The sequence below is a fragment of the Nomascus leucogenys genome, chromosome X, assembly GCF_006542625.1.
Source record: "Nomascus leucogenys isolate Asia chromosome X, Asia_NLE_v1, whole genome shotgun sequence".
In the NCBI taxonomy this organism is placed as follows: domain Eukaryota; kingdom Metazoa; phylum Chordata; class Mammalia; order Primates; family Hylobatidae; genus Nomascus; species Nomascus leucogenys.
In genome coordinates, this window is record NC_044406.1 from 115,282,662 (window position 1) to 115,296,930 (window position 14,269).

Here is a 14,269-nt window from a genome sequence, read left to right on the forward strand (position 1 = left end):
GCAAGCATTATATAAAAGGTACTATATAAATACAAAGTATTACTTCCTCTTATGGTTATTTGATAAAGGTCCTTTTAACTCTGATAAGTTTCTGACTATCCTAAGACTATGACCTCATTCTAAGATGGTTTTCTTAGAAAGAAAATGGTAGGGCAATTCATATGCTCTGAGCTTAAAAAGCTAAGTTGATCATATCCTTCCTACTTGTTTATGTAGTTCAATAGAGACTGATTACTTACTTAAAGACCACACAAATTCTCAGAGAAAGAAATCACAATCCTTTTAGCACAGAGAAATTGAACTGAAACTCATTTTCTCTTTTGTATAGCTAGCATTTTTTAATGAAAAAGAGCCTCAATGAAATCTGCAACCTTTAGCTGAAGGCTTTCAAAGTGAGGCATATTTAGAAGCAGAAGTTCGTGCCTTTAAGCACTTTATGACTATTAGTTAAGTCAGGAGCCATGAATTCAGTACTTTGAGATCTCTGAATAAAATATAACCATTAAGGTTTCTACTTTTCATAAGATGCATTTCACACTATTCATGTCTCTGAGAAAGAAAAGAGTCATCTTTAAGCAAGATCGTTTTTAAAGGTATCTTTAGTAAGCTAAGTTCAATCATTAGTAAGATTTTCATTTGAACAGTGACACACTCACATAGTGAATCAAATTACAGTCTCTGTAGTTCTAAGATGGGATTTTTCAATGAAACAACTTCTTTGTATTTCAGAAATCACAAGTGCCTCTTTCAAAGGGGGCAGTTTCTCTTCCTAGATTGTGAATGTGATTCACTATACAGAACAGTTATTAAAAATGAAAAGGGGAAAGAAGATCATCAAGAACCATCAATCCATTTCTATAATTTCCTAATTGTTGAAATTATCATGAAATATTCTAAAAAGAAGTTCCAAATGTATGTGTATTTTAAAATATATTATTTATACTCTAAATCCAGAATTATAAGCAAAAATTATTATAAGCAAAAACTATCCATTAACTAGAAGGGAAATAAAAATTTAATATAACAGAAAAAGTAATAAATAAAAATTTTCAATTAAAATATTTAAATATAAAATAAACTATTGCATGTTTTTGAAGATTGTTCAGAAATAATAAATTCCACTTTCTAGAAGGTAATTGAAGACAGAAATGTCTTCATTTTTAACAGACAGAAAAATATTTCATTTTATGATCATTTAAATAGTTAATATGTGCTTTTTGGAAAATATACTTGAGATTTACATTTCTCAGTAAAGAAAGAGTACAGAGGTAAATGTTTTGTAAAAAGAAGATGGAGGAAAAACAGATTTTTTACAAGGGAGTTCAGAGACATCTAGTGGTTGGTAATATTATACTGGATTTTTTTCTTAGAAAATAAAATAAGATTATGTAGTTCCACAGTCGTGTTCATATTATAAATACTGTAAGATTTTCCTTGCACTTTGAATGTGTTTCGTCCTACTGGTTTAGTGATTCCAGAAACTGAAAACAGCATTAAGCTCTCAACCTTTTAAAAAATTAGCAAAATATCACTGAAATAAAAACTCAAAATTCAGTAACTGTTCTATCACAGAAAAGGGTATGTATGTTCTAAAACATGATTAACTGACAGATGCAGGTAGGCATTTGTCTTTTACAAGCTGTTAGTGGTGCTCTAAATTAAATCATTACATGTATAAAACCCCAAATGGCTAAAAGATTTATCCTGCATGGCTTTTAAAAGGAGTTCTCTGCTAAACATAGTCATAGATTCACTGTGCTAAAGGGGACCTTAAAAGGCCAAGTAACTCACTGCCAATGTCTTCAGAGAGTCAAAATAGAATTCCACTTTCAAAGGCTAATGAAAAGCTATTCTACATTGTTCTTCAATAATCTATTTCAATGATCCAAAGAACTCTATAAAACAACTCTTCCCTATGTCTAACCTCAGTCCTTCATGCTACAGATTACCTCTTTATCTTTTTTATTCTTTTCTTAATTCTTCCTACTGTATCTTGCTAACATATATATCTTTTCATATTCTTTTGTACAAGTATAGCACTTTACATTTATCCCTATTAAATGTCATGTTTGCTGGGCACAGTGGCTCACGCCTATAATCCCAGCACTTTGGGAGGCCGAGGCAGGTGGATCACATGAGAGCAGGAGTTCGAGACCAGCCTGGCCAACATGGTGAAACCCCGTCTCTACTAAAAATACAAAAGTTAGCCGGGCGTGGTGGCAGGTGCCTGTAATACCAGCTACTCGGGAGGCTGAGACAGGAGAATTGCTTGAACCCGGGAGGTGGAGGTTGCAGTGAGCCAAGACTGCACCACTTCACTCCAGCCTGGGTGCCAAGAGTGAAACTCCATCTCAAAATAAATAAATAAATACCTACATACATACAAAAATAAATAAAATAAATAAATGTTGTGTTGCTAGATTCAACTGATCCATCATTCCAACTACTCTAGTTCCTTCTGGATCATGGCTTGGTCTAAACTATTTGCTAGCTCTCCAAGCATATGCCATTCATAAATTTGATGGACATATTCCGCACACTCTAAATTTGTGTTAAAGTTTTAACAAATATGTGATCTTCTAAAGCATCTGCCAAAATTAATGTCCTCATTACAGTAACCCAGATTTTTCCTTTCTTTTTATTCAACTTGAACTGAAAATATAAAGTGAGTCAAGCAAAATATTAAGCATTGTTTCACACTCAGTCAACTTTTGGACAAAAAGATATTTATGATAGGTAGCAGCTAAGAAAAATGTGTCCTATTTTATGACCAGTCACAAAAACATTGTTTGCATTGTTAGTTTCTGGTTGCTTTTAATTTTTAGGCTGCATAAATCTATTTTGTCTTAATTACCTTGGCTGACAAAAGATTAACAAGGCCAACATTAAAAATGTGTTGGATGTATTTCAAAATCATCATGAACACCACTGCTAAGTAGGACTAGAATAGGAACACAATTCACATTAGAAAGTAATGGAGGAAATCACATAAGCTAAAATAAAATATCTCTTCAACTTAAATATTCTGTTTCCTAATAAAAAACTCAACTTAGGCAACAACTCCTTTTCATTAAAAGTCCATCTTTAAGTCATTCGCATAGTCCCAAGTATAACCTGCTTAATTACAAAGGGGAAAACATAACTCTAAAGCGGAGAGCTCTGAAGATCATCACATTAACAAGTGACCAAACTTAGCATCACCAACAGTGTGACAACATGACATAATGTGCCTTCTGATGGGATGCAATAAAAAATACATAACATCACTTCCATAGCACTCTTGCCAAATACGTTGAACCTAAATCTTACAATGAGTAATGAGGTAAATCCACTATGTGGGACATTCTACAAGACAACTAGCCTGGACACCTTTAAAAAGTCATGATCTCGAAAACCAAAAGGTTGTGGATTAAAAGAGATTAAAGAGACCCAACAACGAAATGTAATGTGTGAAACTTGCAGGATCATCAATTTTAAAAAAACAGCTATAAAGGGCATTTTGGGGGCAACTGGAAAAGCTTATACATAGACTGTATACTAAATGACATTACTGAATCAATGTTTTCAGGTGGGATTGTGGTTATGTAAGAAAATGTCATTATTCTTAGGAGATACATGCTTAAGTATTTAGAGATGAACACTCACATTGTCTGTAATTTTCAAATGGTTCATAAATCTAGTTAAGTATACTTATAAAATATAGATACCCATTTCAAAATATAGAATATAGATGTCCCCATATTTTTTAATACAAAATATAGCTTCTGCACGTATATATAGGTGCTATGTATGTATACATGTATACACAGAGAGAGAGAAAGAGAGAGCGCCAATGTGCCAAAATGTTAATTGGAGAATCTAGATAAAGGATATATGGTGTCTGAAATTTTTCAAAATAAAAAGTTGGAGGAAATCGGTAAGAAAGGAATACATACCATGGCAGTCCTAGACTTGATAAACCAGTCAAATCTAAACTGGGGAGCATTTCGTACACACTGTCTTAATTCTTCATATACATTTTCTCTATCAAAGCCCATTTTGTGTAACATACAAATCAAGAATCTATCTTCTTCCTCAGTATAGTTCTTTCCTTTGCTGGTTCCATACTGAATACGCAACTGATGAAATGGAGCCTTGTATCTTGCAATCTGTGTATTTAAACAAAATAGTGCTTTTAATTGAATGTGCAGTAAGAAGTCAAAGCTGACTACCATTTCAATTAAAACGATCTAATAATAATTTGACATAAAACATAGTACTTTGGCATCCAGGGCTTTCTTGATACTGATCCTTCGTTGAATTCTTGCTTCTCCACGTTCAATTTGAGCCATAATTTTCTCAATGTCCTGTAATTCATTGCAACGTTCCCAAAATACAGCTGAAAAACAGAGTTATTTCTTTAAAATCCTATCATTTAAGCAAATAAATCCAAGGAATTGTAGAATAAGGAATTAATGGGAAAGAATACAATGAGCTTCTACTTCTTAAAATTAAAATTCAGATTCATCTTATATATATAATATGTTAAATTATTAAATACTACTAACTTTTCACTTAAAAATAAGACCTCAGCAAGGTTTTAGGTTAGCAATTTTCCTTCATCAAATAGTATGCAATCTTATGATCCATCCCAAATGACTAGGATTTCAAAAGATGATGCAGATACTGATTTAAGCTAGGCTTTTTACTCAAACGTGATAGAAAAGGGACCAAACACATAAAGTGACACAGGAGAGAGCAATATATAAACAGTGAATATAGCTTCCTAGCACGCAAAAACAATTATGGGCCAGGCACAGTGGCTCACACTGTAATCCCAGCACTTTGGGAGGCCGAGGCGGGCAGATTGCCTGAGGTTGGGAGTTTGAGACCAGCCTGGCCAACATGGTGAAACCTCATCTCTACTAAAAATACAAAAATTAGCTGCACATGGTGGTGCGTGCCTGTAATCCCAGCTACTTGGGAAGCTGAGGCAGGAGAATTGCTTGAACCTGGAAAGTGGAGGTTGCAGTGAGCCGAGATCACGCCGCTGCACTCCAGCCTGGGCGACTGAGTGAGACTCCGTCTCAAAAACAAATAAACAAAAAACCCAAGCTATTATGAACAGGTTGTTCAAATTTTTTTCTGTGGAGCAGCCATTTCTCCTGAAATTGTCATTTGCTTTTGGAATCACTCACTAATCATCTTATGGTATTTCCAATGACCAGTAGTGTGTTTTCAAACTTACTTGGAATACCCTTTTCTCATAAAAAAAAAAAAAAAAAAACCTCACTGGGATTTTAATTGCATACACACTGAAAAACATTCGAAGTCACTCAACCAAATTTTATAGATGAGCCAAATAATCTGGCTGTATTAATATGTCACATGACTTCAATGAAAGGCCTTTTAATGACATACTCCACATCCTCAAGCTTTTCATTTTTAGAGCCTATCAAGAAAGGTATGTGAGCACTCTGATTTTTATAAGCACCTGTGTTCATTTACTCATTCACTCACATATTCATTCAACAAATATTTAAACACTTGCTATGTACAAGATACTGTATATTCATGGGTGGCCAGTTGTACACATTTCTTCTCTTACTGTAAGCAACTACAACAAACTCATTGCAATCTCCCCACCCTGTGACATGGCCCCCAACCTGGCAGGCAGCAATTAAATAGTCCGGAGCTAGTCATGCCACCTGGCTTGGTGTCAAATTTGAAAGAAAGTCTGACAGGATAATCTTTTTAAATCACATTTTTTCTTGCAACTTCACATACACTGATGTTATCTCCCTGCCTATCTTCTGAAGAAAATTCTTCTTAAAAATCTCTCTGCACATACCCTTTTACATTCTTTTCATTCAACTCTTGATGCTAAAATTTCTCTCTTCAATCTATTTTTTCCCCTAAGCCTCCAAATGCCCTAAATTTATGTGCTAAATGTTCAGAGTAATAGTAATGTCATGCTGGTATCAAGGAAAAGGAAGTTCAAAAACTTAATGTTATATGTAATAAAAACTCAATACAACTGACCTCTAAAGTCCCCCAGAAGACTCTTTTAGATTTCCAGAAGAAAAAAAAAAATCTCTCTAATTAAATCTGGATTTCTTCAAGCACTAGCACACTAGATAAATTAAAAGCTGTTCCTAGCCATTATTAATCTTTAGTATATTTATTGGTACTGTAGTGTTTCTTTCCTACTATTGCAAAAACAGAATTTCAGTGGTAGGGTTAAATAGATTTGGGGCAGGGGCTATCATAGAAACTTAAACCTACTTTGTAAACTTAAACCTACTTTGCCATTGTTTCAATGACAAAAAAAATGCTCTAGATTCTAAACATCTTGTTTGAAATTATAAGTTTAAGAGCTGAACCTATTTGGAAGTTAGAAAAGTCCTATGTACTACATATAGAAAACTTACTAGACATATTTACCTATTTTTAATAAGATTTCTGGATAGCTAAACATGAAGAGATTTCGCCCAGGGAGGGCACCAAAGCGCTGCGCCCTCTTGACCCATACCTTGCCCTACACGCTTCATCTGTATCCTTTACAATACCCTTTATAATAAACCAGTAAGTGTAAAAAAAATCCATATGCTTCAGCAGCTAAACTGATTCTGGTCGAGCTCAACAACACAGGTGAGTAAGAGAGGGAGAGGATTTGAGGACCAGTTAACAGATTGATTAAAGCAACCTTTCAGCTCTATGCCCGCTAGCCCCAAGTTAATAGGACCCACAGGAACTCTCTGGAATAGGGTGGAACTCTGAAGGTGTTTGAGCATCTAAATGGGCCTGACAGGAACTCTCTACTTTAAGGACGACCTAGAAAGAAAGGCACGAATTCAATCCACTGAATGTGAATCTCAGAACTGAACCAGAAGAGGACCAAATTCCAGAGGTGGGAAGGTGGGAAACTAATTTTGTCAATGCTTATCCAATAGCCACCCTTGTTTTATCAGAGCTTTATTTGCCTCTTCTAGCTAGGTGATAGAGACAATAGCAGTTTGTTAGGATAAACCTTATAACCTTTTCATAGAAATACAATTATAGTTTATGCTCTCATCTATGTCTTAATCATAAAAGTTTAAAACATCTCTGAACAAAGGTGCAATTAAATTGATGCTAAATAAATGAATAACGTTAAAATACAACACGATGTTTCAAATTATATACAAACCTGAATACTCCATGACCTCCTCAGGGGATTTGCCCTCTACCTCTCGAGCTATGTTATCAATGTCATCTCTTCCATATTTCTCATTAGCTTTAATAAACTGGTTAAAATCTCGTTTAGTCCAGTTTGTGAAACCCTGTGAACGAAAAGTTAAACATTATCAATAGAGGTTAAATTAATAAATCCATTTATTGTCCTATTTACTTCTATACAATGATACATTAAAAAACACTTTAAAAGACTTAAAATGTTTCTCCTTATAAAACTGCATATATTTTATGTTGGAATCAAAAGTTGAGTGAGAGTTGTTACAGAAATAACTGCTTTTCTATTACAAAGAGAATGTAATCCTCAGGTCCAAGTACTTAAAGTTGATATATAGTTCTAAGATCTTCTGTAGTTTTTAATTTCATATTTTATAGATGCCTACTACATTAAAATAAATGCATGAAAATAAAAATGCTAATATAAATGCTGATGTCGTGATATTCTAGTACTTCAATGATTTTTTTTCACAGATCTGTTCCCACATAAATTGAAAGAGAGAAATGTGGATGCACTAAATCAAAAGAACACTGAGGAATAACCAAAAGAAAATGCAAAAAAAAAATTGTAGCTCTTTACATCATTCTGAACTAGTGTGAATAAATAATTTGTTCTAAATTATGTTCATAAATAGAACTTCTACAAGCAGAACGTTATTGGAACCACTCAATTTCTTTACTAAAATATAAAACATTTTAGCCAGTGTTTTAAATTCCCTTGGCATTATTAGCATGTCTGTGAAGTCGCAAGACCAAGAATTTGTTTTCCACTCCTCGAGCCCCAACTCACATAAATGTGATACTCCAGACATTGCAAAACTCTATCCCTGGCTTTTAGTTGATAAAGATTTCAGATGACCCCACATTTTGTTCCTATGTACTGCCATGGTTTTTTGAAAAACATTAATTATTTAAGGCAGCAGAGAAGGACAAAAATGAATTCATCTACTAGGAGGGGCAGAAAACTGATTATATTTCTAATTACAAACTAAAATATTATCTTAGTTGAGACTATATATTCATGTTATACCATACATTCACAATACACTCCAAGTCATGTAGCATTCTAAAGCCATAACTTTACTTTTACATTCAGGAAATACATTTTGAAAATAGAACATGAATATTTAAATGTTTTATTTTATTCTGTGATAAGTTCTAATATTCAGCCATCTGCAATTATATTTTCAAACTAAACTTTATTACTTCCAGGCATTTGGCTCAAAACTTATGAATGTAATTTGTGAAAATCCATACAATAAATTAGATGTTATAGAAAAAAAACCTATATAATAAATAATATATAAATATAAAAACTATCTTTCAATAATTAACGTAGAGAATTACCTACTACTATGCATTGCACATTATTCAAAATCTGTTGAATAAATAAATCTTGCTGGCAACCCTCTATACTAAAGTAATGACCTACAGTACACATTTTGTTTATTTTGCAAGCCTTCTATGCTGAAATTCTTTTTATCTTCTATAGTTTATTTTAGAAGTAGAACACTCGTAAAACTCATTATAGCAATAATGACTTAAAAGCATTAATATTTTGTTCAAATGGAAACCTTCCTAATTGAATAATTGTTATACAATGATCACCTTAAATAATAATAATAAAAAGCTTCAGAAATCTCTCATCATTGTATGAAAATTATAAAAAAAGATAAGAATTTTGAAAATTATGAAATTATACCATTAATAAAAATTTAGTAGACTATTCACATCTATAAACAAAAGAAATTTAAATTTTCAAGAATATGTTAATAACAGGCTTGGCGCGGTGGCTCACACCTGTAATATCAGTTGCACTTTGGGAGGCCGAGGTGGGTGGATCACTTGAGGTCAGGAGTTTGAGACCAGCCTGGCCAACATGGCAAAACCCCATCTCTACTAAAAACACAAAAATTAGCCAGGCACGGTGGCGGGTGCCTGTAATCCCAGCTACTCGGGAGGCTGGGGCAGGAGAATCGCTTGATCCTGGGAGATGGAGGATACAGTGAGCTGAGATCACACCACTGCACTCCGGCCTGGGTGACAGAGCGAGACTGTCTCAAAAAACAAAAAAGAATATGTTAATAACTACTGTCTATCAGAATTCAAATGTGGATTCACTGACCTTATTATAACTGGCAAAATGTATGTCAAATTGCTAATACTTGACACTTACATTTTGCATATACATACTACCCAGTATTTCCAAAAGGGCATATTCTATAAGATCAATTTTTAAAAATAAGGATATTTGGTCTAAACATGTTTACAAAATAGCCCTGAGTTTTGTTGGTGTGTCACACTAGGATACTAGGCCCATACAATAAAAAGTGTGATCTATATTTTCTTTTTTTCTATTGATTGACTGTAAGTATTACAGCCATTAAAAATATTTTACTTGTGTGAGAAGTTTTTCCTTTTCTTCAGTCTCTTCTGGTGTAAGAGGTTCAGCTCCATCAATCTTTTTTTGCTCTTCTCTTTGAGCCAGAGCTGGATTTGGGATATCAGGATTCCTTGGGACCTATAAATCAAGAGACAAACTAAGAGTAAACTGATGAGAAAAATTAATTACTAAGGCTGTATATACACATATAAATCTTTAGAGTTATTTCAAGAGTAAACGATATAAAATCATAGCCAGAATGACACATGGTCCTCTCCACATTTCTGCTACCATGATCCTATTGAAGTAAAAACCATTCTTGTGCCACATGATATTCCATAGTTAAAACTCACTGGTAAATGCCACATTAGATTTCAGATATGATTATACCCTGGAACAAAGTCTATCCTTATACTATTGTAATATACAGAACAAACAAAAAGTTTGGCAGTAAAAAAAAAAAAAAACCCACATTCCCCTGGCAACATAGAGCAGGATGGAGAAGTGGCAACGCACCTGAACATTACATCCAACAGTCTGATCAGTTCAACATGCAAAAAGAAAGGAGTGCTTTTATTGCCTGCCAAGGTATGTAAGGGGAGAAAGCATTTTTACATAAAATGGAAAGTTTGGAAAACGTAACAGGATAATGAAGAAAAAAGAGGAAACAGAGAATATAAGAGGGAAGGGTATAGTAGAGCACACAAATAGTTATGATAGGACCAGTGGTCAAGGAGGAAAAGACTACAACAGCAGTGACCAACAGAAATCATATATGGTGTTTTGGGTACAGAACTGCAAATACAGTGAAAACTGAGAAGAGAACTCAAGTTCAAAAGATGAGGACAGAAGCTCAGCTCTCGAAGAAAGCAAGCTGTCACCTGTATCTCAAAACTGTAGCCTGCAGAGCCTCAGTGTATCACAGTGAGCATATATAACCAATGTGGTTCAGCAGTATGGAGGAACTATACTGTGTGTATGGAGGAACAAATGAAGTCTCTCAGCCTAAAGCCTGATAACATCGCTATGTGCATCTGCAGCTACAAGGAAGCACATTGATTTAAGAGGGCAAGTACATAACATGTGTACTACACTTTATAGCATTCCATTAAACATGAAAATAAAAGGGCTGGCAGTAAGCCTTCCACTGCTTGAAATGCACATATGACTCATTCCCTAGGGGCATCAGGTAGTCATGGTTTTACTACCCTGTAATTATAATACACATTAGAGTGCATTTTTCTCATTGTTATATGTATTTCATAGAGTTTGGAACTATATCATTGCAACTTAAAAATAACTTAAAAAAATAACTATTAAGTACAATAGTTCTTCAAGTATAAAACCTAACTGAGCATTGAAAAGAAATACTGAGAAATTATATTCACTTGTAATCATCAGTATCAGGCAATCAAGTTAGCAGGTATTGACTAAATGTCTATTATGTTTGTAGAACTATGATAAGTATTGATTGGAATATAAGTATAGGTTTTATCCCTTATCCCAAATGTTTCAGACAAGAAGTGTTTCAGATTTCAGATTTTTGGGGGTTTTGGAATATTTGCATTATACTTATCTGTTGAGCATTTCTAACTTGAGAATCCGAAATCCAAAAAACGCTCCAATGAGCAGCATTTCCTTTGGACGCAATGTCAGAGCTCAAAAAGTTTTGGATTTTGGAACATGTCAGATTTCACATTTTTGAATGAGGGAAACTCTACCTATATTAGATATGGTCCTTGCCCACAAGGAGCTCACAAACTAGTTGTGGAATTTTGAGCTGTACCTTAAGAACTCTAAGGATCTGGGGAGACGGAGAAGGAAGAAAGAATATTCTAGGCTAGGGCAGTATGAGCAAAAGCACGAAGGCAGAAATGTGCAGGAAGGCACATATGGGGTTTATGTTGAAAAGAGATAAGAAACAAGGCCAGGTAGAGACAGATTTACAGGGTCTTGAAACTACACAGAAGGTGCTGCAGACTTTAGAACAAGGCAGTGAAGTGTCAAAATGTAGTGTTTTTACCTGGAAGCCTTTTGCTGAATGGACTGAAGTGGGGCAGCGACTAACAGGTTAAGAGAACCTGCTCAACTATCATAATCTAGAAATGACACATGATCATCTGGACTAGGATGGTGGCAAATGGAAATGGAAAAGAAGGTGTACATTTAAAATGAAATGTAGCCCAGTCATAGCATGATTAAAAACAACTTCTCTTCAGTAGCTAAACCCAATGTTAAAATTACAGGCATACCAGCAATTCCATTCCTAAGTATTTACCCAAAGAAAGGAAAACGTATCTATACAAAGACTTTGACAAGATTGTTCACAGCAGCTTTACTCATCATAGCCAAAAGCCAGAAAACAGCCCAGATGACCTTCAAGAGAATGGATAAGCAAACTGCGGCCTATCCATACAATGGAATCGGTGTTCCACAATCAAAAGGAAGGAGCCACACAGATACATGGGACAACATGGCTGAATCTCTAAAACATTACGCTAAGTGAAACAAGCCTTATACATATTGTATGATTCCATTTATGTGAAGTTCTAGAACAAAAATTTAAAAACCTAATCTATGGAGGGAAAGATCAGAACAGTGGGTGCCTCTGAGGAGTGCATATGGTCACTGGGAAGAGGCACTTTCTGGGGTGACAGTAATGGTCTATATCTTTATAGGAGGAGCTCAAGTTACATAAGTGTATGCATTTGTGAAAAAACATTGAATGGTACACTTAAGGTTTATATATTTCACTCTATGTAAATGTTACTTTAAAAAATCATAAACAAAATATGACTCTGGATAATGATATGCATGTTGAAGTGTTTCTGGGTAAAACGTACTTATGTCTGCAACTTTGAGATGCAGAATAATAAGATAAATATCCATATGATAGAGGGCCAGAGAAATGGAAAAACAGGTGAAAAAGCAAATATGATAAGATGTAAATTGTCAAATATATGTGGGGTATATATGGGTGTTCATTGTACAATTATTTCAACATTTTTGCATTTTTAAAAATCCTTCATAATGTTTTTTTAAAAGTACAGATACAGCTTTAAAAGTTAATAGACCCCTTAAATTGCTGGTATGTGAAATTACTTTGGTTTCAAATTTTAATTTTAATTGAAAGAAACCTCTTTGATCTTAAGATACTCTTCTCTTAAACATTTTCAAAATTTCCATGTCCAACAAACCATATTTTTAACAAAATGAAAATATTTTACAAACATCTAATTTATGACAGAAAATAGATAATATACCCACATAAAATAAAATAAAACTGTTTATTCCCATGCAGACATCCCCATACTAAAAACTTCCCCTTTCGACTTCTAATAAAAGCAAAATCAGAATATTTTATAAAACCATTAGATTTTAGAATCCACTGCAATTTATTCTATATCCAGTGGTCATATTAATTAACATAGCAAAACAAGAATGACTTCATGAAAGCTACGTTTGCTATTTTAATTCTAGAAATTACTAAAATAGCTGCTAAAATGTTTAGAATTAGAAAAGGCTCAAAGTTTCTAAATTCCTATATCTCCTCCTGATATAGTTTGGCTGTGTCCCCACCCAAATTTCATCTTAAATTGTGGCTCCCACAATTCCCATGTGTCATGGGAAGGACCCAGTGAGAGGTAATTGAATCATGGGGGCAGGTCTTTCCCATGCTGTTCTCGTGATAGTGAATAATTCTCATGATAGTGAATAATTCTCATGAGATCTGATGGTGTTATAAAGAGGAATTCCCCTGCACAAGTTCTCTCTTCCCTTCTAACATGGAGAACATGACTTGCTCCTCCTTGCCTTCCGCCATGATTGTGAGGCCCCCTGAATCATGTGGAACTGTGAGTCAATTAAATCTCTTTTCTTTATAAATTACCCCGTCCCGGGTATGTCCTCATCAGCAGTGTGAAAACAGACTATACACCTCCTATAAAAAAATCTTAATAGTCATCATTTTAATAAGACATACATTTTTTTTTACCTCATGAGGTTCGTATCAGCATTAAGCTTCCTGGAATGATTTCAAAGTACTACATTATGAATTAAGCAGATAGGCCAGGCGCGGTGGCTCACACTTGTAATCCCAGCACTTTGGGAGGTCAAGGCAGGTGGATCACCTGAGGTCAGGAGTTCGAGACCAGCCTGGCCAACATGATGAAACCCCGTCTCTACTAAAAATATAAAAACTAGCCGGGCGTGGTAATGGGTACCTGTAATCCCAGCTACTCGGGAGGCTGAGGCAGAAGAATTGCTTGAACCCAGGAGATGGAGGTTGCAGTGAGCTGACACAGTGCCACTGCACTCCAGCCTTGGCAAGAGGGTGAGACTCCATCTCAAAAAAAAAGAATTAAGCAGACAAATTACAGACCAATAGTACTGAACAGATACCGAGGAGGTATTTAAAGTCCTCATACTCTACGTCTCATTATGATCTCCAGCAACACAATATATAAAAAGTTATCTTTCTAAAGTAAAAATCTCAATTATTATTTGGATTTCTACTCAGATGCTAAGGAATTTGTGATTAAGGAATGTATTCCATGAAGTAGTGAAAAACTTTTTTTGGCCTTGTTTATTAGGAGTTTAGCAAGCATTGCATAGGAAATATGGAGTACTGAATTAAATGTGACACCACACAAAATAAAAGCAGTAACCTGAAATCAG

At 34.6% G+C, this 14,269-nt stretch overlaps 1 protein-coding gene across 7 annotated transcripts in view; it reads right to left on the bottom strand.

Moving 5' to 3' along the window:
• The window catches only part of SMARCA1 (SWI/SNF related, matrix associated, actin dependent regulator of chromatin, subfamily a, member 1), a 77,208-nt gene that overhangs the window by 15,091 nt on the left and 47,848 nt on the right, over nt 1-14,269 (bottom strand). For all 7 annotated transcript variants that reach the window (XM_030806954.1, XM_030806953.1, XM_030806952.1 and 4 more), the window contains 4 exons: nt 9,608-9,730; nt 7,169-7,301; nt 4,260-4,378; nt 3,936-4,148 (listed from right to left, as the gene is read on the bottom strand). In XM_030806954.1, coding sequence (XP_030662814.1) covers nt 3,936-4,148; nt 4,260-4,378; nt 7,169-7,301; nt 9,608-9,730 — 588 coding nt within the window. The remainder of the gene's footprint in view (nt 1-3,935; nt 4,149-4,259; nt 4,379-7,168; nt 7,302-9,607; nt 9,731-14,269) is intronic.